At 48.2% G+C, this 25,777-nt stretch overlaps 1 protein-coding gene across 8 annotated transcripts in view; it reads left to right on the top strand.

Annotated features, from left to right (window-relative positions):
- Positions 1-25,777, top strand: part of XDH (xanthine dehydrogenase) — a 106,811-nt gene that overhangs the window by 51,019 nt on the left and 30,015 nt on the right. For 3 of the 8 annotated variants that reach the window (XM_061432017.1, XM_061432016.1, XM_061432018.1), the window contains 12 exons: positions 7,430-7,556; positions 8,501-8,562; positions 12,262-12,330; positions 12,665-12,754; positions 13,850-13,991; positions 16,523-16,615; positions 17,182-17,333; positions 18,579-18,672; positions 20,043-20,152; positions 22,107-22,291; positions 23,856-24,027; positions 25,403-25,486. In XM_061432017.1, coding sequence (XP_061288001.1) covers positions 7,430-7,556; positions 8,501-8,562; positions 12,262-12,330; positions 12,665-12,754; positions 13,850-13,991; positions 16,523-16,615; positions 17,182-17,333; positions 18,579-18,672; positions 20,043-20,152; positions 22,107-22,291; positions 23,856-24,027; positions 25,403-25,486 — 1,380 coding nt within the window. Of the gene's footprint in view, positions 1-2,607; positions 2,705-4,299; positions 4,409-7,429; positions 7,557-8,500; positions 8,563-12,261; positions 12,331-12,664; positions 12,755-13,849; positions 13,992-16,522; positions 16,616-17,181; positions 17,334-18,578; positions 18,673-20,042; positions 20,153-22,106; positions 22,292-23,855; positions 24,028-25,402; positions 25,487-25,777 lie in introns of all 8 variants that reach the window. The other 5 variants (XM_061432014.1, XM_061432011.1, XM_061432013.1 and 2 more) reach the window with 3 other exon arrangements.

Genomic DNA, 25,777 nt, shown 5'->3' with positions numbered 1-25,777 from the left:
GTTGTCCTTGATATTCTTCAAGGTCTCTTGCATTTAAGACTCCAGTAACACTGAGGTTTAAGCCTGGGCCTATAAAACAAACAGTTCAAAAAGGCCATCCTTAGCCCTGACCAGCTTCATGGCCTTTCTCCTCCCCACCAGGAAGAATGGGTGTGGGGCCTGGCTCAGCGGACCTTTGTTAATGCAGGAATGCGCTTCCCAGGAAGGCTTTCAAGCTCTGCGAAAGGAAAGGGAAACTCAGAGGAGGGGGTATTCTGGGGGAAAGGGATGCCTGAGGTAGGAATCGTGAAGAGGCACCATCCACTGTGGGAGTGGCAGGTGCCGGGAAGCATGGGGTGGGGGACTCCTGGGGGGTGGGGTGTTGCTCCGCCCCCAGTGTGGGGAGGGCTTCTGTAAGATTCCGCATCCCTTTTGTTCTTTCATAGTAGGAAAGGATTCTGAGACCTTGGAACAAAACCAACAGTAAAGACAATAGGAGATAACATCTATTGGGCACTGCCCATGTACAGGCAGAGAGCAGGAGATTTGTGTAGGCTGTCTCACTGACTCCACAGTTATCCCTTTGATAGAGGAGGAAGTGAGGCTGGGAGTGTTCAGGCACCTGCCTCCCCCACCTCACGTTTTCTGGACACATGCTGGGAGAGCTGGACTGAAGCCCAGGGCCAAGGTCTGAACCTCCCACCCACCACTGGAAACTTTCTAGGGGTCTGCTGTAGAGTGATGCCCATCCTGACCTCTGTCAACAAACCCTTACAGCTCCCAGAGGTGGGGGTGTCTTGTGGCTCTTTCCAGTGATGTATTTTGGAACAACAAAAAGGTGTTCGCACCCACAGGAGCGAACCTGGACTCCATGGCCTTCCCTCTTGTTCTTTCACCTCCTATCAGAGAGTGGCTGGCTCTAGTGTACTTTGTCCTGGATTTTTGACCTGGAGGGGGCAGGTCTGGAGGTTCACAGCACATGGACCTGATGGTATTTTTGTAGAGGCAGAGTCACTCAGCAGGATGAGGGAACTGCACGAAATTCCATTTCCAGCCCATCTACCTAGGCAGCCTGGGAAGAGAGGCTCATTCTTAGATTCTTGGCATTAATTTTAGTTTTCTAATAAGGTTGTAAAGACCCAGCAGGCTCAGAAGTTCCTGATCATAGCGTTGGTTGGTTTAAATGCCGAATTTCAAATAAAATCCAACCCTGAAGATAGTTTCATGTAAATATGAAGTCCTTGTGGCTTGTTGCTGCCTGTGTTAAGAGTTTATTTGTCAGAGTTCCAGGCAAGAGAGAAGACTCTAAACTTGACTTCTACCTTGGCTTCCAGAAAGATCCCCAGGCTAGCAGAAGACCTCTAGACTACTTTGGGCTGCTTCCTTTCATCCTCATGAGCCCCTAGAATGATCTCAACTGCTAATCTCATAGGTCCAGATTAGTGAAAGGAAAAACTCTAGATCTAGAAAGCCCTCTTCAGCTGTACCTTAAAAGAGGCAGCAGCATGGTGAAGGAGGAGGCCCCAAATCCAGAATCAGAGGACTGTGTTTGGGCCCTAACACTCAAAGTAACTGACTGTTACCTTGAAGGGCTCACATTACGTCTTGGGTCTCAGTCTTTCCTCCTTCTTTCCTTCCTTCCCTCCCTCCCTCCTTTCTTTCTTTCTTTCATTTCACTGTTTCTTACAGCAGTTCCTGCCCTACTCACTAACCAAATTATTGTGAACATCAAACATGGGTATGAATGCTTTCCAAGTAGAAGATGCTCTATCATTGTTAGTTATTAACTTTATCTTAAAATTAGGGAAATAGCCAGGAGATAAGATACCCAGCTCTCTCCATCTTTAGCAGGAAGCTGAAAGGCTTGGAGGCCTGGGGGCTTGAGGGAGAAGCAGCAGTGGAGCTTGTGTGTCCCATGGGAAAGAGGCCACCATAATTACTGTTCTCCAAAGCAGCCTATTAGTTAGGCACTTTTCAAACTTCAAAAAGTATCAGAGTCTTAATTTCTCCCAGGACATAAGCGATGTCTCCAATATTGGCTTTTGACCCCAAAAATATCCTCATTTTAATTTCCTTTCACATATCTTATGGGATGGATATTCAGAAGCCCTTAATGCAGCTCTAATTTTTGTCCCCAGACTTCATCAGTCCAAGAGGTTTGGCGAGGGAATGAGGGAAGCCAAACTCAGCAAGTCCTATACTGGCCTGAGTGGCTTCACTGCATGTCTAGCTGGGGTGATGAGGGTTGCCCCACATGCTCCATCTTTGAGGCACCTGATTCACCTGCTCAGTGAGCCGACCAGTTTGGGGGCCTGTTAAGGCCACACCTAGAAGACTGTGATCCCAAGAAGATCTCCAGGTATAGAGAGCAGTGGTGCTCCAGTCCCAGGGGAATGACATGTGGGCCAGGGCCTTTCCTCCTCTGCAAGTGGAGCTGGCCCCATCCCTGCCTCCCCGGGCTGCAGGGCAGCCTCTCTGAGTGGGAGGTTGTTTGGGCCTCGGGGCCTCGGGCCCTGAGCCGTGTGCAGATGGATGGCTGTTCACTTGCAGCTCAGCCCAGGCATTTCCCAGCAGCCCAACAAAGACTTTTTTCTTTGAGTTCATATTCCTTAACCCTTGACTTTCCAGTGGGGCTGAGAGGAACCAAGCTGGGCTGTGGAGAAGGGGGCTGTGGGGCTTGTACAGTGATGCTTTCCAAGTATGATCGTCTCCAAGACAAGATCATGTATCCTTTGCTTGCTGGCTGGTTGCCTTTGGGGACTAGGATGCAGGGGTCAGCTTTTGAATGATGGTGTATCTGTGTGTATCTGTGTGCATGTGTGTGTCTGTATGTGTGTGTATGCACACATGTGGGTAAATCCCTGTGTTCCTGAATAGGCTTTGATCATGACCAGGGATATAATAGAATGATTTCTTAGGGGGCATCTTCCTGGCTTTTAAATATGGACAAGATTCTCCACTGCTGATAAAATGAGCTTTCTAAAATTCAGACTCATTTCACATCCCATGAAATCCTTCAATAGGCCTCCATTGCCCCCAATCTAAGTCCAGTTTTTTTGCTCAACATGTGAGGTCTTTCAATTTGCCCCACCTTTCCTCTCCAGTTTTCTTTCTCTCCATGGGTCCAGCACTTCGCTCATGCAGAAACAGATATGAACTACCAGTGCTCCATGTCCACTCATTTCTTGGTCTCTGCACAAGCTGTTTCCCATCTGGAATGTCCTTTTTTCAAGGACTTCTCTACCTGACTAACTCTTATTAACACCTTAGGACTGGGCAAAATACCACCTCCTCCAGGAAGACTTCCTTGACCTCCTAAGACTGGGTTGGGAGCCCTTTGTGCTGGTTCTTTGGTGCCACATGCACAGCCCTCCTGCAACCCTTTACCATAAGATATTTAAACTGCATCTTCACACTGGTTTCTGCTTTCCTGAGTTGAAGACAAGCTATTAAAGGACAGAGGTTTTGTCTGATTCACCTTAATTTCCTCAGCCCTCAGCAGGGTGCCTGGTATAAGGTTGGTCTTAGTAACTGATGCTGGTTGCATGAGTGAGTGAGAGATGAGTAAAAGGATGGAGGTGGGGAAGCTCTAAGGGCTGTTCATCTGGGGATTTTTGCCTCCCTCTTTGAATGGGAGAAATGGAGGTGAGTGAAAGCAGAGAAGCAAAAGTGACAGGAGGTTCTGAAATTGAAGTGGCTAAGGGCCTCCCTAGTAGCTCAGCTGGTAAAGGATCTTCCTGCAATGCAGTTTGATTCCTGGATTGGGAAGATCCCCTGGAAAAGGGATAGGCTACCCATTCTAATATTCTTGGGCTTCCCTGGTGGCTCAGACTGTAAAGAATCTGCCTGCAATGCAGGAGACTTGGGTTCGATCCCTGGGTTGGGACGATTCCCTAGAAAAGGGCATGGCAGCCCACTCCAGTATTCTTGCCTGAAGAATCCCCGTGGACAGAGTAGCCTGGCGGGCTACAGTCCATGGGATCACATGACTGAGCAACTAAGCACATAGAGAAAAAGGGACCTCCCAGAGGCTTCCTCTTAGCTCAGCCTCCAGGATCTACCGGAGTAAGAGGCAGCTGAAAGTGCCCCTGGCTTCCATGCTCCAGCCCAGAGGCCTAGGGTGCACCAGCGCGACTCCACAGGACACTGGAGGGGCTCGGGCCCTGGCCTGGGTGGAGAGATGAGGATACCTGTGGAAAAGAGAACATAATGTAGAGTGAGGAGAAGTGACACAAGCATCACAAATCTCCCAGACCCTGCACTCGGGTCTGCTCTGATGGCCTAAATGGTCAATGGGATGACCTTAATCTGGGGTTCCAGCCACTTTTCTGCCAATGCCTGCCTGGCTCCCATCTGCACCTTGCACCACGTGGCTGTGACAACTGTGGAAGGAATTGGAAGCACCAAGACGAGGCTGCATCCTGTGCAGGTAACCAGAGGCTCTTCCCAAGGCTGCAGACTTGCTCTGGGTTGCTGGGATGAAGATTGCAGCCTGAGGCAAGGAGGCATTCTGGCCAGCCACCCCCCTCAATTCCTTGTGGAGGTCAGGAGCTAGCTGTGAGGTGGCAAGAGGAGACATCCGAGCCTGAAGCTCTCTCCTGTGTTTGAGTGGCTGGTGACATTGCATGGCCCCGTGGGAATCAAGAGATCAACTGGATCTGGTGGCTGGAGGTCTAGCTGTACCAGAGCTGGGGGGAGGAGGGGCAGAGGACCTTCCTCTCTGTGCCCAAGTGTGCTTAGGAAGCCCCCTGCCTTCTTGGATTGAAGATTCCAAATGCTGTGTGCCTTTGATCAAAAGCCCACCTACTCCCTGCTCCCTCCCACAGGAATTCCATTGCACCTCTCACCTCCCTCCCACAGATCACCCAGACACAGGCTCATTAAAATGGTGGTTAGCAAGGGCTGAGTCAGAGACACATGGGTGTCTGACCAAGGCTTTCTCCCTGATGATATAGAGCACCTGATGATGGGTTGGGATTGGGAACTCTTTGGGCAAGAGTGGGCAGTAGTCAGGGTTCTGTGGAGTGAGAAAGGATGTTCACAGACTAGGTGGAAGAGGGCCCACACGGGAACAGAGCACAGTGGAAGGAAAGGCCGCTGTTCCCAGTGCTCATGTTAAACTGAGGTCTTTGGGAGGGTGTAATCACAGAAGGTGTCTGAGCTAGACCCTTTTCTTAATATTCCCTGTACCATATCATTCAGATCTTGTCTTCCTTGCATCCCTGACATGAATCCTGGAGCCAGGGCTGCCAGTTGAGCAAGCCAATTATACCCCGAGATGGAGCATCTTGGACCAGTCATAGTGGGGTGAGGTGGTATTACATCAGAGTGGGGCGAGGTGGTATTACGTCACCTGTGTGGCTTCGCTTCCTAGGCAGGAAAGTGGTAGGTTACTAAACTTCTCCAACTTGCAGCAGGGGTGAGAGGGTTAATGAGGGCTTGTAATTTACTTTGAAACAAATAGACAAAAGAAAGAAGGAACTATTTAAACACAGGGATCACATCCGTAGAATCAGGGGAAAGCCCTCCCTTTCCAATGGTACAGAGCCTTATTCCCGATGCACTTCTTTTGGCTCCAGATAAGCTTAGATTCCACTTTCCCTTGTCCGTTTGCATTTTCCTCTGGGATTCTATGACACCACATTTCCCCCTCCCTCCGTGGTGGAACCATGTGCAGCCCCTCCTCAGCTCAGTCCCTGACCGCTGCAGCGCCCTGGGTTCTGGCCTGGGCCCAGTCCCTTCTCCACCTTCATACTCTCCCGACATGAGTTTAAGGCCATCTCCATATCTTCAGGTTCAACCTTTCCTCAGAAATCAGACTCCGATTTCCAGCTGCCTACTTGAATCACTAGATGGATGTCTGATCTCAGACTTAACAAAAACTCTATTTCCTCTCAACTTCGTTCTCCTCTGGTCTTCCTCCATCTGAGTCAATGGCAAAGCATCCACCCAATTGCTCACGACAAAAATCTAGGAGTCCCCTGTGATGTTTGCATTCCCTACACCCAGTCCATCCAGAAGTAATAGCTACTCTGCCTCCAGACTTTACAATGATTCTTCATTTGTTTCTCTGTCTCCCCTACTACTGTTTCATCCAAGTCACATCCCCTTCCGCCTAGGCCACGTCAGTGTCACGATCCCCTGTGTCTTCTCATGCCCCCACAGCCATTCTCTACTCAACAGCTAGAGTGATTCTTTAAAAACACAAATTCAATCATATCAAGCCCTGCTGAAATTCTCCTAAAGGCTTCCTGTCATCCCACCCAGAATCACAGTCAGGATCCCTAATCCTGGCTGTGAAGAGCTGCAGCTCTGGCTGCTTCCTATTCCCCCAGCTGACATCTCTCGTCCCAGGGTTCCACCTGTCCCGGCCTTTCAGCAGATTTTCACACTGTCTGTGCTCAGAGCCTTTTTACTCACTGTTCCTTCTGCCTGGGTAACTTACTTCCTTGTTCCAAATCAAATTCACCTTAAAGGTCGCTTTATCAGAATGGCCCTTCTGACCACTCCAAATAGCCACTAGTCACTCTGAGTCATGTCATCTTGTACTAATACTCTATATAGCACCAACCTTCACCTCGAATTTTCTTCTTTGTTTTTGTCAGTATTTCCCCCACAAGGATGTGAGCTTCATGAGACCAGGGACTTCATCTCTCTTCTACATGCTCCATCCCCAGGGCCTATACTATGCCTGGCACATGATAGATTCTCAGTAAATACTTCTCAAATGAATGATTATCTGTGCTAACATTCTAGCAATTTTACTTGACGTACATTCCAAGAGAGATTTCCAAGAGATTAAAAACTAATGTAGATGAGGAGAATTCCGTTGTAATAAAGATCTGGCAGGTCTGAAAACTCTGTGACATTCAATGCTTTCAGTGAATTCTATAGCACACATTCCCCAATTCTTAAATCTCCATCCATTGGACTTCAAGAATTGCCTTCATTTAAGAATACAGAGGCATTCTAATTTGGAATAAAATGCATTCATCTGGTTGATTTTGGATTGCAGGGTAGTGTAGTTGAAAGAACCTGACACAGTTCTTGCATTCCCCACGTGCGATCTTACACACATACGTAAATCTCTTAAATCTTCCTCCTCTGTCTTTAGTGAAGAGAGTGGTTCTAATTGCTGCTGTTCTTTGAGGGGGGTGTTCTATTTATAACTGCCACTGGTTGACTCCCTACTCTGTGCTAGGTGTGATGGCTAAGCGTTTTACATGAATGATCTCACTGAATTCTCAGCACAGCTCTGGAGATAAGTGCTAGGGTAGCGCTAAACAAACGGACAAGGTTTAGGGAGGCTTGGTAACCTGGTAAGTGGGGACACTTGGGTTTGACTTTGGGCAGTGCAGACCGTCAACGCGGGCTGTCTTCAGTTGAGTCACGTAGGGAGCCTGGCAGGGGTTCTGCCAACACAGGTGTCTATGTCATCTGCCCCTTTTAGGAGAGAATCGCCAAAAGTCACGGCTCTCAGTGTGGGTTCTGCACCCCCGGCATCGTCATGAGCATGTACACACTGCTTCGGAATCAGCCCGAGCCCACTGTTGAAGAAATCGAGGATGCTTTCCAAGGTATGGGCCTTGTGCAGGGCCCAGGAGGCAAAGGGGCAAGTGGGTTTCTGAGGAGGGTAGGGCAGGGGCAGAGTGCAAGCCAGTAATGAACTAGGATTTCCAGGAACTTTTGAGGGAAAGGCTCAGGCTATCCCATCATGGTAGCTAAGATTTACTGGGAAATTGGCCCTATCTTAATTTGAAGAGCACTTGGTTGGTTTGAAGACTTTCTGGGTTCTCCTGCCTTGGTGTCCATCTTCCTGCACTGTCTTCCTGACCCCACTCTGTGCTGGGAAGGGTGACCTTGAGTGGCTGGCGTGGGAGGAGATCATCTGGGAAATTGCACGGAAGCCAATGACATGACATCTGCCCTGGCAGCTTCCCCAGAGTAGGGTTCCATGGGGCAAAGGCCATGTATGAGGAAGGCGGCCCTGATTCTCAGTCTCGGGCAGGGACTGGCTCCCCACTTTGCCTTCTGCGAATGGACCCAGGTGGCTGGACCTGCCATGTCTTCCTCTGAATTGAATAGAGAAGGCTTCCCATCCATTCAATTTCTTTCAGTGCATCATTTATTCCAGTCAGTTATATGAAGTCTGGTCATATGTCAGGCACTAGACAGGGTACAAGGACACAGGAATGGAAGATAGCCCCTCTCCTCAAGGAGTCCATGTTCAGAAGGGGCAGAGAGTTTATAGTTTGATAAGCTCACTGATAAAGCTTTGACTAGGAGTCACCATGGGAGGACTTATGGGGGGCACTCAATTCAGTCTAAGCATTCTAAAAAGGCTTCTTGGAAGAAGTGGTAGATGTTTGGAAGTCAGGGGTACAAGTAAGAGGAGGATCATTCCAAGTAAAGAAAACAGAATATGTAAAGAGAGCATTTAACTGAGCTGGGAGCAAAGCCACAAACCCCTTAGCTGCCCTGGGGCCAGTGCTGACATTGCAGGTTTTTCCTCCGCCCACAGGAAACTTATGCCGCTGTACAGGCTACAGACCCATCCTCCAGGGCTTCCGGACCTTTGCCAAGGTGAGTGGGGGCTCTGGGACAGCAGTGGCCCAGTTCCTGAAGCAGCAACACTCAGGAATCACAGTTGGGAGCGATGCCAAGGGCATCTGGGTTACAGAGAAAAAAGATAAGTTGGCCAGCTGGCAGGAACTTCTGCTGTAGGTACCTGGCAAGGACGCTGGGCTCTGCCATTCTTTTTTGGGGTGTGGGGGGAAGTGGTGGTTCTCGTCAATAGACCAGAGACTTTCCTTCCAGGAAAGGCCTGGAGAGCTGGCTCCTGAAAGAGACACGCCACCTAAGAGTAAACTTCCTACAGGGCGTTCGGGCTTGGCATCCTGCCTTGGTGTCTGGCATGCTCAGTCATGGTGCAGGTGCTGAATGTGACATTTAGTAACAACCCAGCCTGACTCAGCACTCGTGTCCCTCCTCCCTTGCCATCCAGGCTGCTTTCTGCAGCTGGCACTCTCCCGGATTTACGAAACTGCTAATTAGATCTCTAGATAGTGTGTGAAGCCCTGCAGTATTCATATAACTCTGAGTGAGAAACCACAGCTGGGATGAACAGGCACCGATTACATAAATGTAGCACACACACCTGCCATATGGTAAGGAGGACCGAGAGCTGGCTTCCCCTTTCTTTGCTTAATCTCCCCAGATTTCACCTGATTCCCCAAATGGGTCAAGTTGATCCTAACTCCTATCAAACTGTCTCATCTCAGTTTGATTCTGGGTTGAGGGGAGAGTCACAGACTCCTGAGTCTTTCACTGATCTTAGGGTTGGTACAGTGCAAAAAAAGGAGTATTGTGTCCAAATAGTCCAAAAGGGTGGAGGTGGGACTTCTAAGGATGGGAAACAGCACACCCGGGTAAATGCTGTTAATATTGAGGAACCAGGAAGTATGAATTTAAATGAAAGTGATTGAAAGCTTAGATTCAGTCTGCAGACCTGGGTTCAAATCCCATTCCATCACTTAATTGATACATGATATTGGGCAAATTTCATTTCTAAAATAGGGATTATAATAATACCTACCTTAAAGTGCTTGTGGAAAGAACTCCTTGTAAAGCTCTTAGAACAGTGCCTGGCAGATCCTACATTTTCAGTAAACAGCAATATAAATTATGATGCTGGTACATTTTTTCCCGTTACCCAACATTTAATCTTCATGTGCTGCTTAGGCTTCCCTGAGAACCATGGATTGTTAATCTTGTCCATGTATTTATTTCATAGGAGGCTTCTCAAAGAAAGATAATCTGACCAGTCCTCCTAGTTTCTCAAAAGAGAAGGACTTTTGGGTGTAGCTGGAAAGTATCCTCCTTCTGAGAGTCAGAGTTTTATCATTGTTGAAACGTCTCCTAAGCCCCCTTTATAGCCATACCTCCCTCAATCCTGCTGCCTGGCATGTAGAGCAGAGTCAAGTAGAGCTCGGTGCTTTAAGTAGCCCAGGTGACCGGCACACAGAGTGTGCTCAGAAGCTCATGCATGTTACTCACTGGAGCCCCCAAGGCCCTCTTCAGAGCCTTTTAACTCTTGTTTTACACACAGTTCTGACAAACTCAGGTATCTAGTTTACATGGCCACACTGGAAAAGAGTGAGGAAGGTATGCTATAGGAAGGCAGCCTGTTCACAGCAAGAAATGATAACAAAGAAGGAAATGAGGAATCATAAAAATAATCTTGAGCCTAATCATTTTAGCCTGGACTTCTCAGGTAGCACAGTGATAAAGAATCTGCCTGCCAATGCAGGACATGCAAGAGATGCATGTTTGATCTCTGGGTTGGGAAGATCCCCTGGAGGAAGAAATGGCAACGTATTCCAGTATTCTTGTCTAGAAAAGTCCATGGATAGAGGAATCTGATGGGTTACAGTCCATAGGGTTGCAAAGAGTCGGATGTGACTGAGAGACTGAGCATGCACACACCCAGAAAGGGGAAATCTCTCTGGGGAAAAACCCTAATCTTATCCAACCTCAGCAGACCTTGAGGGCAGTGACACATAATCGTACATCACAACAAATTATGTCATAAAAAAAATCAGTGAATTATTAAGAAAAAATATCTAAGTAAGAATATGCTGGTACTTTAATTATTTGTGAAACATACTTTTGTGAAATACATCCTCCCCAACAGGGATCAGGTGAGAGAGGCTGTTGTCTTACTGTATGCAGGGCCTAGTATTCCCCTACATTACTCCTTCTCCAAAAAGAGAGATGAGAAGAGGCCCTCTTCTTTCTGTCCAAACACAGAGGGGAAAGGCAAAGTGTTGTTTAGTCACGAAGTCTTGTTCGATTCTTTGTGACCCCATGGACTGCAGCATACCAGGCTTCCCTGTCCTTCACTCTATCTCCTGGCGTTTGCTCAAACTCATGTCCATTGAGTCACTGATGCCATCCAACCATCTCATCCTCTGTCACTCCCTTCTCCTCTTGCCCTCAATCTTTCCCAGCATCAGGTCTTTTCCAGTGAGCCGGCTCCTCATGTCAAGTGTCCAAAGTATTGGAGCTTCAGCCTCAGTCCTTCTAATGAATGTTCAGGGTTGATTTCCTTTAGGATTGACTGGTTTGATCTCTTTGCAGGGACTCTCAAGAGTAGTGGGAGGTGGGGGGTAGAAAATAGACAGCTCTGAGATCCAGGGGTAAAGTAGTGACTACAGGAGGGGTCTGCCAGCAGGGTGGTTGAGGCAAGCCTGAGAATTCTTGCAGGTTTCCAAAGGACCTTCAGCCTCCTTGGCCCTCTGAGAACTTCTTCAGGGACACTGATGAGCTGCGACTCATCGTTTAGTAAATGGTGGCATGAACGCTGTCTTCCATGATTCATGTAGAGAAAGGTTCCTCCCGACTACTCCCCTAGGAGCTGGCTGCTCTGGAAATGTGTCTAGGACTGAGCCTGGGAGTTTTCCCCACTCTTGTAGAACTCCACAATTCTATAGTGTCTTCTGGGGCCCTGAGCTGAGACTTCTGCCTCCTTAGGGCAGATCAGTCAGGGAAACACTCCCTTTCCCACCTTCAGTGCATTGGTTTGGGGATGTAGCAATCTGGGCCATAGTCTGTGCTCCGTCATTGGCACCTTGAGAGGTCTTGAACAAGTCCTCTGTCCATAGGTGTTGAGTCAGCAGACCTGTACATACCCTCCCGAACAGGTCCATGGTGAGAAACAAAGAGTGTGAACTTTCTGGCAAGAAGTGCCTGATAAGGAGTGAGAGGCTGTCAGGCACATCCCTGACCCAGTTCTGGTCCTAGACATCTTTGGCAGGAGCCCCACAAAGACTCCAGCCTGGGAGGTGCCCAGGACTTGATGGTTTAGAAGTAGAGGCATGAGTGCTGTGAGAACCAATGGGAATTTCTCTCGGGGAGGCTTCCTCAGGAAGCAGTACTGAAGCAGGAAAGTGAGCACAAAAAGATGTTTTGATAAAATAGGACCTAGTTTTTATGGAGAAATTTTCTTAAAATTAAATTTCTCTGTTACTTCCAGGAGAGATCCTGTTTACATATCCTCAAGTTATTTAATCTATATTTATCAAATGAGAGAAAGTAGCTAAAGCAGAGGCCCTCCCTATGGGCAGAGGCAAGTGGGCTGTGGGGGTGCAGTATCTGCTGCTCCTCTAGATGCTGGGGTGGGCTTCAAACCCAGGTTTCATTTGACAGGAATAATCTAGGTTCTTTAGCTTCTGTGAAAACTCTGCAAATATCTTTGTGTGACATTTGTGGTCATCTCTCTAGAATGGTGGATGCTGTGGAGGAAATGGGAACAACCCAAACTGCTGCATGAACCAGAAGAAAGACCACACGGTAAGTGGGTCTTTTTTGGCCTGGAAGCCTGAGGGCCAACCTCAGGTCAAAGGAGCCAGTGGGCTATCTCCACACTCTGGGCTGTGGCAGCTGGAAGAGGAAACCATTATGTTCAAACTGTGAAGTTGGTGAATGTACACCTTAGCCCTGGATCCTCTGGCAAAACCTCTTTGTCCCTGCTTCCTGGGAGCTACCTCTCCCCCAACCCAATCCCCACCCTCAACCAGCCTGCCTGGGGCCTGTGGATGAGCTCACTTGGACAGAGGGCTGGGCCAGCCCTATGGGGCATTTTAATGCAGGGGACAGTGTATCCCTTATCTTCTCCCCTTTCTAGCAGGTTACTCTCTCACCATCTTTATTCAACCCAGAGGAGTTCATGCCCCTGGATCCCACCCAGGAACCCATCTTCCCTCCAGAGTTGCTGGTAGGTGATGCCCCCTGAGCCCCTGGAGACCTGCTGAGTCCCACTAGCACCCACTGGGGTCTTTGTGTCCTCTTTCTCCTCTGGGTTTCAGCCTGAATTTTCCTTTGTTTGTCTTACTCCAGGTCCCTGTGCTGCATGTTCCCACAGGGACCCACACTTCTCCTCTTCACACGTGTTGCTCACATGTGAGAAGTGGATCTGTCTGTCATGCCGCGTACAGTAGTAGGAGCTCCAGAAGTGTTTGCTTACATTCTGCCTAAATCTTTTGTCTAAGCCCCAAAGCAATGCATTTTCCTTTCTGTAAGCTGTCCATTTATTTACAAAACAAACAAAGGAAAAAAAAAAAAAAAAAAAGCCGTGTTCAAAGGACACAATCCATGATCTGCAGCCCTGTCTTAAGGACCTCTCATGCCCATTTTCTCACCTTGATGATCTTGCTCCTCCACACCAACGTTTACGGCAAACAGAAAAAACTCAAGCCACTCTCAAAGATTCTCAGGTGCAGACTTTTCTAGGAGTGGTGAACATATGAAGATGACTTTAAGAGTTCACTGGGCCAGAAAGAATGGCTTTGTAGCAGACCACCAGAATATATTTCTCTGGATCATGAAACTTTAAAAAACCATCAGTTTGATTTGGGGATTTTCCCTCCTGACTCTGCATCGCCCCTCACGCACTAGAAGTGGCCTTCCATTACGTTCCCTTCTGATAGCCCTGCTCCTGCCACCCCGTCCCCGCCTCTCACCTCCTGGAGACAATGTGGGACAGTTGAAGTCACCTTGTGGCGGCGACCTTCAACAGGTCCCGTAAACTTGATCCTCAGGCTTCTCCTTTCCTGCAAAAGAAGAGACTAACAGCACCTTCTTCCCCGAGCTCTTCTAAAGACTAAATGAAATAACGTATGTGAAAGAGCCGCGACCCAAGTCCTGCCTCAGTACCAAGTGTCTCCCCTCACTTCTTCCCTGACATGCACTTTCCCTCTGAATTCAGTACGAAGCAAATCCATAGTTGATCCTCTTGCAAACTGAAAGCAATGGCCCTGGGAATCACAGCGGGGAGGAGGAGGCCACACGGTAAGAAAATGGCATTTTCCAGAGGCTGAAAGACGTTCCACCGAAGCAGCTGCGTTTTGAAGGGGAGCGTGTGACCTGGATCCAAGCCTCCACCTTGAAGGAGTTGCTGGACCTCAAAGCTCAGCATCCCGAGGCCAAGCTGGTGGTGGGGAACACAGAGATCGGTAAGGGTGTGGGGCAGCTCTGGGCAGTCTGTCCAGTTCAGCCCCTTGTGGCTCTGTGTGTCCTACTCTGCCTTCATTTCCCCACTTCACAGGTGGAGGTGATAGTGCCTCCTCTCAGGGGCTTCCCTGGTGGCTCAGACAGGAAAGAATCTGCCTGCAGTGTGGGAGACCTGGGTTTGATCCCTGAGTCGGAAAGATCCCCTGGAGAAGGGAATGGCTTCCCACTCCAATATTCTTGCTTTTAGAATTCCATGGACAGTGGTGCCTGGTGGGCCACAGTCCATGGGGTCACCAAGAGTTGGACACAATTGAGCGACTAACACTCACTTTTCAAGGGTTGCTCTGAGTATTAACTGAGATCCTCGCTGATTGTTCTCCATAAACATTGACAGAGACCTGGCCCTATGCCAGGTATTCTGGGGGAGCCAGGGGTACCCAGATCACCTAGACCAGACTCCTTCCCTTGAGGGTCTCCCAGTCTGAGGGTAAGGGAGCAACATGAGTCAAGCGTCTGGGCCAGTACCTGACAGACCCTAGGGGTTCCATGAATGTCACTCTCCTGCCCCCTTTTTCTGAGGGTGATGTGGTAAGGCAAGGGAGAGGAAAGGCCCAAGTGTGCTTGCTGTGTTGCCCATGTCTGTGGCCACCTGCCCTGTGGTGCCACCCCCCAGACGTGAGCCTCACAGAATGTAAACAGGCCAAGGAGGCTCCAGAGGTGCCGTTCTCAGCCCCGGTGCTTGAAGACTCAGGAGCAGAGATGCCCCAGCCCCTGCTAGGCTCAGTCCATTCCTACACCTGGTGTGGCCCGTTTCCCCTTGGCTGGGTCCCCAAGCCCAATGAGGATCCGGGGAGAGGATGGAGGCACAGGTCAGGATGGTCTCAGAGGACCCTCAGAGGCCAGGGCCGTCTCAGAGCAGCCCATTCTAGCCTGTCGGGGCTCCTATCTCTGGCTCTGGAAGAACGCCCCCACCCCAAGCCCTGGGTTCTGGTTGGTTCTGCAGCTGCAGAGAGGAGGGCCCGGCTCAGGTGTGTACTGGCGAAGTGCAGAACTGAGCCATGCTTGTGAGCACACGTGCCATATGGAGTCCCCCGCTGCAACACCGGGACTCACTGGATGGCAGGGTGAGACGTGCTTCAGGGGATAGGATCATGACGGCCTGTGCGGCCATGACCCGAGGGCCCGGGGTCACAAGAGCTAAGGTGGAGAATGACTGGCTGGAAGAATCTTTGGGGCCCTTGGAGGTATGGCATATTCCTTACCAAGAATCACACAATGTCTTGGACTTAGTTAGAGTCTAAGAGGAAATGTATTCACAAAGATACTGCAAGCTCCAAATTAGAAAGAATTGCCTAAGATCACTCCACAGCTCTACTCCTCCTCCCTCCCACACCCTACCTCCCCCAGTGTAACCATCTACTGCCGTGATGTTGGGGGAAGCTGGGCATCGAGAAAACCTTATCAAGATGAACCACTTATTGCCCTCTCCCTTCTTTATTCTATGAGCTGATATTCAAACAGACCAGGCTTCTCAAAGCCTGCTCCACCCTTCAGAGACCCTTCGCAGCACATGAGAAGATGGCGGACAATGTACAGATATTTCCTTTTTAACCTTTTCTATTTGCAACCCTGTGGGTGGGGCTGGGAGGGGTGCTGTGCTGACTGGGTCTGAGGAATAGAGGCAGGTCTGTTCAGAGAGGTTTCTTGGTTCACTGGAAGGACAGAAATCAAACACAAACATTCGGTCTCATCAAGCCATGCACCGTAAGAACTCAGACAGATATTGGGAACTAGGAGTTGATTTGAATTTTTCTCTCAGTCATTTTTCCTTTTTGTCTGAAAGTTAGACCTTCACATTATATTACTATTATATCCCAACTCTAATAATTGCCCTGGTACTGAAATGTGCCCATTCTTAGCTGTATAATTTAGGAAAGAAACTTAACCTCCTTGTGCTCCAGTTTCCTATCTATTGTTGTTTAGTGGCTCAGTCGTGTCTGACTCTTGGCGACCCCACGGACAGTAGCCCACCAGGCTCCTCTGTCCATGGGGTTTTCCAGACAAGAATACTAGAGTGGGTTGACATTTCCTTCTCCAGGGGATGTTCCCGACCCAGGGATCAAACCCATGTCTCCTGAATTGCATGCAGATTCTTTACCGTTGAGCCACCAGGAAACCCTTCTTATCTATGAACAGAGAAAATCACAGTATTTCATAGGGTTATTATGAGGATTAAATGAGTTAAAATATGTAAAGTGTTTAGAAGGGTTTCTGACTTATTTTCATGCCCTGTTTCTAATATTGTGAATAAACACACATGCACATAGACACACATGAAGTCAAGTTCATCTTATCTGAGTTCTGATGAGAGAGAAAAAGACATAGCTTCCTGGCTGATCATGTGGAAACTGCACTTTATCCCATGCCTTGTCCATTGCACCTCCAAGTCCCGAGACACCCACAGAGCATGTGAAATCCGTGCTGTCTGCAGAGGTGGGAGCCCTGCAACTTGGGGCTTTTCATTTCTCTCGAGGCATTGAGATGAAGTTTAAGAATCAGCTATTTCCTATGATCATCTGCCCAGCCTGGATCCCTGAGCTGAATGCAGTGGAGCACGGACCTGAGGGTAAGGGGGGCCCTGCCTGAGCCCACAGAGGGGCTGGCATCCTGGGGGTGGGTTGTGCAGAGGATGGTGGCGATCCTGCTGCACCCGCTTTTTCAAGAGTCACCCTGCACAGGGGAAGCGGACACCCTCACTGCTCTCCTCCACTGAGCATCCGTGGTCGGGTACCAATGGGCTCGGGGCTTGATATTTTCAGTGATCATTCTCAATCCTGGCTGCACACAGACTCATTCATGAGAATAGGGGGTAGGTGGGGAGGGGGGTTGGGGTGCTTTGTTAAAAAGAAATGCCAAGAGTTCACCCTCAGAGATCTGATTTTATTGTGAGTCACTGGTTTAGAGAGAAAAGCACTCTGGTTTTAGGCCTGGGCTTGAGTCCTGGCTCTTTTATTAACTGTGTGGCATTGGGCAGGTCACCAGACCTCTCTGGGCCTTAATTTCTTCACCCATATAAGGACGTGCATCCTGGTTCATCCTTACTCAGTTGCTATGAAGCTTCCTAGGAGCTGTATGTGGAAGTGCTTCTTGAGCTGTGAGGTGGATGGCTGTCATTCCGAGCATGTGTTCCAGGGATCTCCTTTGGAGCTGCTTGTGCCCTGAGCTCTGTGGAAAAGACCCTGCTCGAGGCAGTTGCCAAGCTTCCCACCCAGAAAACGGAGGTGTTCAGAGGAGTCCTGGAGCAGCTGCGCTGGTTCGCTGGGAAGCAGGTCAAGTCTGTGGCGGTGAGTCCCTAGTTAGGGGCCCAGGATGGGCACTTTCCCCACAAGGCGAGGGGGCCAGTCTGGGTTCTATTACAGCCCGAATAGGCCTCAAACTTGTGTTTAGGATTTCCTGGGGGCTTGTTGAAAATGCAGACTCCTGGACCCCGCTCTCAGAGAACCTGACTGCAGATCTGGGTTGGGGCGCAGGGGTCAGGCTTTAACGAGCCCCACGGGTGCTTCTGATGTGACCCGAGGGCCACCCTGGGGGCACGCATGCTGTGACTCCATCTTCACCCCTGAGGCTGGAGAGATGGGGCTACCTGCCCATCTATTTCTGAACTTAGCCGAGGCTGCCAGCAGGTGGATGAGAGATAAGTTAGGGAGAAGCCAAAACAGGAAGGCGGACTGCCTTTCAGAGTCAGGGGTAGAACCAGAGGTAAAGCCCCTTGAGAGGAGAGAGAGGCCCATGCGTTGACTGCAATCAGCCTTCAGATGAGCCCCCAAATCCAGGGTTTGCAGACGGCGTTCTCATACTTGGCGCCATTTGAGTCTCACAGCTGTTGATGGGGTTGGGAGGAAAGCTGACCCTTCCGTTCTACTGTTGTAGCTGTTGTTTTAAATTAGAACAAAAAACAAAGCAAAACAACCTACTCCCATTCCCCTCGCCCTACCTCAAGCACCTCTTCCAATTACAGATAAGGAGATGCAAACCCAGAAAACTCTAAGTTCCCCAGTTCAGATGAAATCTATTTGTGGGAAGGATTTTTTTTTCCTCCCTGGAGCAACTGGTTTTCTTCCCTTTTTCTAATAATGGGAACTCTGTGTCTGATTCTCCTTATATTCTTTGCCAAGGAGGCTCAGTTAGAACACATTGTTCATCCTTAAGTCTTCCTATTCTCTTTCCTTGATCTTTGTCTTTTATTTCTCTTTCACTAACTCTCTACAGCCTCAGTGATAAACCGTCTCAGCCCTTTCAGAAAAAGGTTGGGTGAAATCAATCAAACAAACAAATGTAAAGGAGCTGATCCTGGTTTACATATAGGTAAACTTCAGAGCTGGGACCCAACCCCAGGCATTGGAATCTCAAGTTTTGCATGTTGCCCAAATGCCCGGGTTCTTACTGTGCTGGTCTGGTGTCTACAGTGGGTGGAGGATCTCAGAGCTCTCCCTTCAGCAGATGTCCCCCACCTTCCGCATTTGGGAGCCAGATGTGTGAGCTGGACTTCGCTGGGGTGGGCTCTCACACGTTCTCCTTGCTTGTCCTAGTCCCTTGGAGGGAACATCATCACAGCCAGCCCCATCTCTGACCTCAATCCTGTGTTCATGGCCAGTGGGACCAAGCTGACCATCGTGTCCAGAGGTGAGCTGCCTCATGCAGAGGTCGGGAAAGAGGGCCAGGGCTGGAGTGGAGTCTCACAGGATAAGTCACTTAATGCAGAAGCAGAACCCAAAGTTCAATAATGCAGCTTTCCTAAAGCTTGGATCCCTGGAAACTATAAAAGGAGATGCACCCAGGCTGGGGGCCAGGAGGGCTGGACCATCACTTTATTAAGAATTCACAATAGGACCTGTCACCCAGGTCACACCACTGAGCCATACTCAGTGGTGTGTGCTGGGGCCAGAGTGTGCCACTCAGCATAGCTGATGGCTGGGTTTTCAGGGAGTCTGAGCATTTGTTAAGCATGGCTATTATTAAACAGTAAACTATATACCCTCACAATGAAATAAATTATATTAAAAACAAAGGTAATAAATACTCAAAATTCACCATTTCCTCATTATTTTCCTTCATGTTACAGCTGTCTATATCTTTGAGGTTATTTCCATTTATTCCATTTGTAGACTAGAAATGCTATGTAATAGTTTACTCCTGTGCCTCTTTCCTTGCTCAAGGGTTTCCCCAAGACCACCTCTAGGTTTAATGACTTTCAGGAGGACAAGGAAGACTCACAGGACTCAGTGTTGAGTCCGCTCATGGCTATGACTTATTACAGAAGGAGAATAGAGAGCAAAATCAGCAAAGGGAAAAGAAGCATGGGGCAGAAGAAACCAGGCACAAGCTTCCAGGGCCTCCTCCCAGGGGAGTCACACAGGACACTCTCATTCTCCCCAGGAATAATTTGAGCTGTGACAACACACATGAAGGATTGTCTACTGGGAACGCTCATTAGAGACTCAGCACCCTGGGCTTTTAGTGGGGCTGGTCATGTAGCTCTGCCTGGCACGTACCAGAAGTCCAGACTTCCAGAAGGAAAGTCAGGTGTTGACCATAAACCATATGATTTATACAAACATTTTAGGCATTGTGAGCTGTTCTTATCAGGGAATGGTGGGAACTCTCCTGAAAGCTAAGGTCCCAGAGGACAGCCAGTGGCCAGCCTTGTAAGCAGACCTCTCAGAGGGTGGTAGGCCTGCTGTGTCAACTCTTTGCTACCCTCTTTTCAACTTCACACTGAGCTATGCTGCTCTGGTAGCTTGACATTGGCCGTTGTAGAAGTATTTATACCACAGAAGCTTGTGAATGCTGAGTCAGGGCTTTTTCTTAAAGAACTGATTGTTAAACTGTCACCAGCACATCAATGCTTAAGGGTTTCGGATGGAGCACCTGGGTCCCTGCCATGCCAGCCACTCCCTCTGACTATGGGCATCAGGGGCCAGGAAGGAGAATTCCCCTGGTGATCTGTCCCGTGCTTTCTCACACCGGTCCCTCTCTGTCTTGCCTCTGTACAGGCACCAGAAGAACAGTTCCAATGGACCACACCTTCTTCCCCAGCTACAGAAAGACCCTGCTGGGTCCAGAGGAGATACTGCTCTCCATTGAGATCCCCTACAGCAGGGAGGTAAGATGCTGTCAGAACAACCCAAATCAGCCCTGCTCCTGCCAGGCTCCAGACGAAGAGATCAGAGTCTGCCTCAAGGACCACGCTTAGCATCTCTCCACTTTAACACTGATGTTCTTGTCTCTGAGCCTGGCCTTTATTAACAAACCATATTCCTTTCTGGAAAATGAGGAGTTTCAGGGTATTGGGCACAGGGCACAGACAAGGAAACCAGACAGGTAGATGTATGGTTCTGAACAAGTCATTCATCTTTCTGAGCCCCAAATCCTCATCTGTAAAACGGGCCCACATTTACTGACTGTGCAGATTATTGCGAGGACCGGAAAGAAAGGATTCATAAGGTTCCTGGCGGGTGTCTGGGAGTCAGTGGGAATCAGCAGCTGGTGCTAACGACACAATTCCAAGAATATACCCAGCTGTGGTAAATCTCTGCCCCAGTTTTCATATGATGAGGCATGCAATGTGCGTGCCAGATGGAGTGGCACCTCCAATGTGAGTTAGGTCCTCATCTGTTAAACCTGGGCTCGACCAGGTGCTTTTTCACCGATCATGCCCTGGGTTCCCTTGGATGGGTTTCTGCTTCATGGGAGGATTTTCTGGCCTGGTGGTGCAGGTCTGGGATCCTCTGGCCACCTTGCTTGTGTTCATTGGGGCCTGTGGTATCCTGACCTGGCGTGGTTTTGTCCTACACATTCCATGGGCATTTAGAAGAGTGATCTGGGAAAGGCCGGGCACCAGCAGTAAAGGAGAGCATTAAGGGTTTACAGAGCTGGTGCTCTAGCAAGTGTTACAAGGCATGCTTGCCCTTGCTGATTTTGACCTCCTTAATGAGAATGCTGATTAAATTAAAGCAGTTATGTCCCTGTGGTGTTTCTTAATGATTTTCCAGCTTGTCTTTATGGGCTATTTTGAACAGTGATTCCCAGAGTTTTTGTATTTCACAGATCAATAGATTTTTTAAAAAAAAACTTATGAGATGGGGAAAGAAGGAGGAAACGGTCCAGTTTGTATTCTCCTGGGTAGAGACATAAACAAAAAACATTTCATAAATGAAAGATTTTCACACCAAGAATTTGGAAGTCTTTCTCAAGAAAGAACAGCCGATGGCCTGACTCTGACCCTGCATGAACCCTGGGGAAAATGTTGCTTTGGGCTAGCACAGTCCTGGAAGTGGTTGGAACCTGTGTTCCAGAATCAAGTTCAGCTCTGGGCTCATAGCCCCAGTGCTATGTTAGACATCAGAAATCTCATCAGGAGGGCTCTCCTTGGCTTCTTCAGCAAAAGCCCGGGGTCATTTTGAACCTCAACAGTGTTTCTCCAATACACTTTCCCTTAAACCTCCCACCACTGATGTTCATCAGAACTTGGTGCCAGGGACAGTTCAAACCTTGTGCAGAACCTGACACAGATGGGTCTTTACCTAGAAACTACTCACACTCTCCTCCCATCTCCAAAGAAAGAGCCTGGCTTGGACCCAGGGGAAATGTATGCTCAAAACACAAAGAAAGCTACTGTTTCATAGTGTGAGTCTTCCTTTCAGGAAAAGAGAATTCTAACTGAAGCCAGTAGACTGGTGGGAGAGACAAGTCAGGGAGAGCATCTATGGAGGCCCCAAGCTGACACTGGGTTTCAACACCCTTTGGCATCTCATTGTATCTGCTTGAGAGGCAGTCATGTTGATAGAGGCTTTGGCACAGCGCCTGGCTGTGTCCCTGGACTTCCTGTTTTCCTGACCAATGGTCAGAAATCCTGACCCTTTCCCAGTTTCTGGGAATGTTACCTGGAAATCCTCTGGGAAAGGCGGTAGTTATGTCCTTATCTTTGACCCCTACCACCAGCTCCTGGCTGCTCTGTGATGGTCTTCTGACTTCACCGCACCCTTCCTGCTTCAGACTCATTGTTTGCAGCCTTTGCAAAGCAAGGTGGGAAAGAGGTATTTTTCTGTTATTTTTAGGATGAGTTTTTCTCAGCATTCAAGCAGGCAAGCCGGAGAGAAGATGACATAGCCAAGGTGACCTGCGGCATGAGAGTCCTGTTCCAGCCAGGAAGCACGCAGGTAAAGGAGCTAGCCCTCTGCTATGGCGGAATGGCGGACAGAACCATCTCAGCCCTCAAGACCACGCAGAAGCAGCTGTCAAAGTAAGAGCTGAAACTGTAACAAAGCTCCTGCTGCTCCTGCTACTGTGATTACCAGTAGTGCTACCATTGCTGCAACTATTGCTATTACTACTGCTACTACCAGAGCTGCTACCACTACTATGATTACAGCTGCCACTAGTGGTATTACTATTAGTAGTATTGCTGCTGCTGTACTACTGTTAGCATTACTACTGCTGCTGCTACTATTAGTACTATTACTACTTATTTCTACAGCCACAACTACTATTACTACTGCTGCTGCTGCTTTTATTACTCCAATTACTACTGCTGGTGCTACTCATCTCATTTCTTCTACTACTGTTACTATTGTTCTACTATTATCATTACTGCTATTGCTACTGCTATCACTACTATGACTAATACTACTATTGTGGCTACTGCTACTCTTACAGTTGCTACTACTGTGCTGTCTCTTCTGCTGCTAATACTATTGTTGTTGCTACTCCTAGTGTTACTGCTACTGATGTTTCTGTTACAGAAGCTATTATTAATGCTATTACTACTACTTTACAGCTACAATAACTATTACTGTTGCAGCTAGCACTGCTGCTGCCACTGTTACTGCTAATAAAAGTATCCCTATTGCTGGTGCTGTTACTTCTCCTACTAGTAGTATTGCTTGTACTGTTGCTATTACTACTGGTGCTTCTCTTATTTCTACTATTACTTCTGCTTCTACTGCTATTACTATTGCTTCCACTACTACTATTAATGCTTCTGTCACTGCTAGCATTACTAGTACTAGTACTGCTGCTACTACTATTGCTGTTGTTACTACTACTGTTACTGCTGCTACACTATTAGTACAGCAACTGCTATTACTAAGGCTATCATATGGTAGCAATTGTAGCAAGCACTTTGCTGGCACTGTTCTATGTAATCCTTACAATAACCATATGTCTTGATAAAGCTTAACTTTGGAGTTAGGCTCCTTGGTTCCAATTCCTGGCTTGAACACTTAACAGATGGGTAATATAAGTCAAGTTACTTAATTCTCCCATATCTCAGTTTTCTCACGGTAAAGTGAGTATAACAATTTTCCCTACTGTACCTTTTAATTTACATTAAAAGTAATGTATGAAGCACTTAGGACATTGCTCAGTGTGTGGTAGGAACTCAATAGATTTAACTATTATTTTTTTGTGTGGTCTTTTAAAATTTGTATTTAATCTTAAAGAAGAGGAAATGGAGCCTTAAGGAGGTTAAGTAACTTGTGTGAAGTGAAAGTGAAAGTTGCTCAGTCGAGTCTGACTCTTTGCAACCCCATGGACTGTAGCCCCCCAGGCTCCTCTGTCCATGGAATTTCCTAGGCAAGAATATTGGAGTGGGTTGCCATTGCCTTCTCCAGGAGATCTTCCTGACCCAGGGATCAGATTCAGGTCTCTGCACTGCAGACAGATTCTTTACTATCTGAAGCACTAGGTAAAGTCACATAACTATAAGTATCTGAGTCACATTTTTGAGCTGAGGTTCATGACTCCACTCACACAAGTGATTCTGAGAGCTGGTTGGGAACACTCTCCCATGACCTGCTCTCTGGCAGGTTCTGGAATGAGAAGCTGCTACAGGACGTGTGTGCAGGCCTGGCGGAAGAACTGTCCTTATCCCCAGACGCCCCTGGAGGCATGATTGAATTCCGACGCACCCTCACCCTCAGCTTCTTCTTCAAGTTCTACCTGACAGTTCTGAAGAAACTGGGCAAGGACTCGAAAGATGTGAGTGTGGAGCCTGGCGAGGCCAAGCACTTGTGTGCTCCTGTAGCACTTGTGTTTTGGGATCTGGGAAGCTGACTGAGGTAGGAACGGGCTGTGGACCAGGTGGCAAATGCTCCTCTCCTCTGGATGTCTAAGGACAGAGGAGTAGGGACCAGGGACCCAGCCTAGAGAGTCACATGGAAATGAGCCAACTTGGTGGTTGAGAGACAGAGCACTGGGCTGGGAGTCAGGGATGTGGGTTCTTGTCCTGGCTGTATCATTACCTCAGATGAGAACTTGAATAGGTCACCACTCTTGCTAAGCATTAGCTGTAAAATCTGGGGGTGGGTAGACCTGATGAGCCTTCTGCAGCATAGCTGATACAACTGTGATTATGTACTTTGAATGGGAGTGTAGTGTGATAAGAATGTGAGGTGGGGCTGCTGCAGCCAGGGTGGGTGGGATTGTTGTGCATTCAGAACAGGGTGTTAGTTGAAGTGGAGCCCAGCTCCTGAGGTGGGTTTGCCAGCAAGCATTTATTTCGTACTTTTTATGTCATAAGATTGTACTGCACATGGTGGGCGGCTAAGTGTGGGAGAGAATAGGATCAATAAAGGCCAGCCTGGTGTGACTACTGAGGCGAGGGAGTTGGGAGGGGGGAACACCAAGGAGAAAAGGCTTCACATCTGTGGGGACAGCAGAGATACCTCTTTTATAAACATTTATAATAATTTTTCTGATTATGGAAGTAAAAAACTTGTGGAAAACTTTAGAAATACAAAAATGTATAAAGAAAAATTTAAAATTACTCTCAGATCTTAGATAAAACCACTGCTAGTATTTTGCTTATTCCTCTGATCTTTTCCCCATGTCTATCTGTCCAATCTGTGTGTAATCCTTTTTGTCTGCCCCGTCTCTCTGTCTCCCTTCCATCTGTCTACCTAGAAACCTATCATCTTCCTGTCTTTTGATCTGGATATATTATTTTCTAAACAGATTTGGTATCATGCTGCATACAGAGTTTCACATGCCACTGAATTTTGTTGAGATTATATTATGAATAATTCCCCTATATTAAATATTTCCCACAAAATTGAGGGGGAAAATAATGACTTTTCCAGGAAGGCTGGGGGAGAAAGATATTCCCAACAGAGCAGCACACATCAGTGCAGGAAGCAGGGAACCCTTGGTTGGGTATGTCAGAGGAAATAGGGTGCAGGGATGGGAGAAGAGACGCTGACAGAGCCCACGTTAAAATGTTGAGATAGATCCAGCCAGTATTAGAAGGAGTGCAGATGAGGAGATGAGAAAGCTGTTACTTTTACCACTTGGGAGCAACCAAGGTTGGGACCAGTGATAGAAATAGTCATGATCACCTGTCACCTTGTCTCCACAGAAGTGTGGTAAACTGGACCCCACCGACACCAGCGCCACTTTACTCTTTCAGAAAGACCCTCCAGCCAACATCCAGCTCTTCCAAGTGAGTACATGCTTTATGTGGCTATTATCAGGGGCCCTGTAGCTTCCCTGGTGGCTGAAATGATAAAGTGTCTGCCTGCAATGTGGGAGACCCGGGTTCAGTCCCTGGGTCGGGAAGATCCCCTGGAGAAGGAAATGGTAACCCACTCCAGTACTCTTGCCTGGAAAATTCCACGGACTGAGGAGCCTGGTAGGCTATAGTCCATGGGGTCACAAAGAATCGGACACAACTGAGTGACTTCACTTCAGAGATGCTGACCATTGGTGAGTGGCTGATTTACATTGTATGTCA

Source organism: Bos javanicus, chromosome 11 (assembly GCF_032452875.1).
Source record: "Bos javanicus breed banteng chromosome 11, ARS-OSU_banteng_1.0, whole genome shotgun sequence".
NCBI lineage: Eukaryota > Metazoa > Chordata > Mammalia > Artiodactyla > Bovidae > Bos > Bos javanicus.
This window is presented reverse-complemented; position numbering and strand designations above follow the sequence as displayed.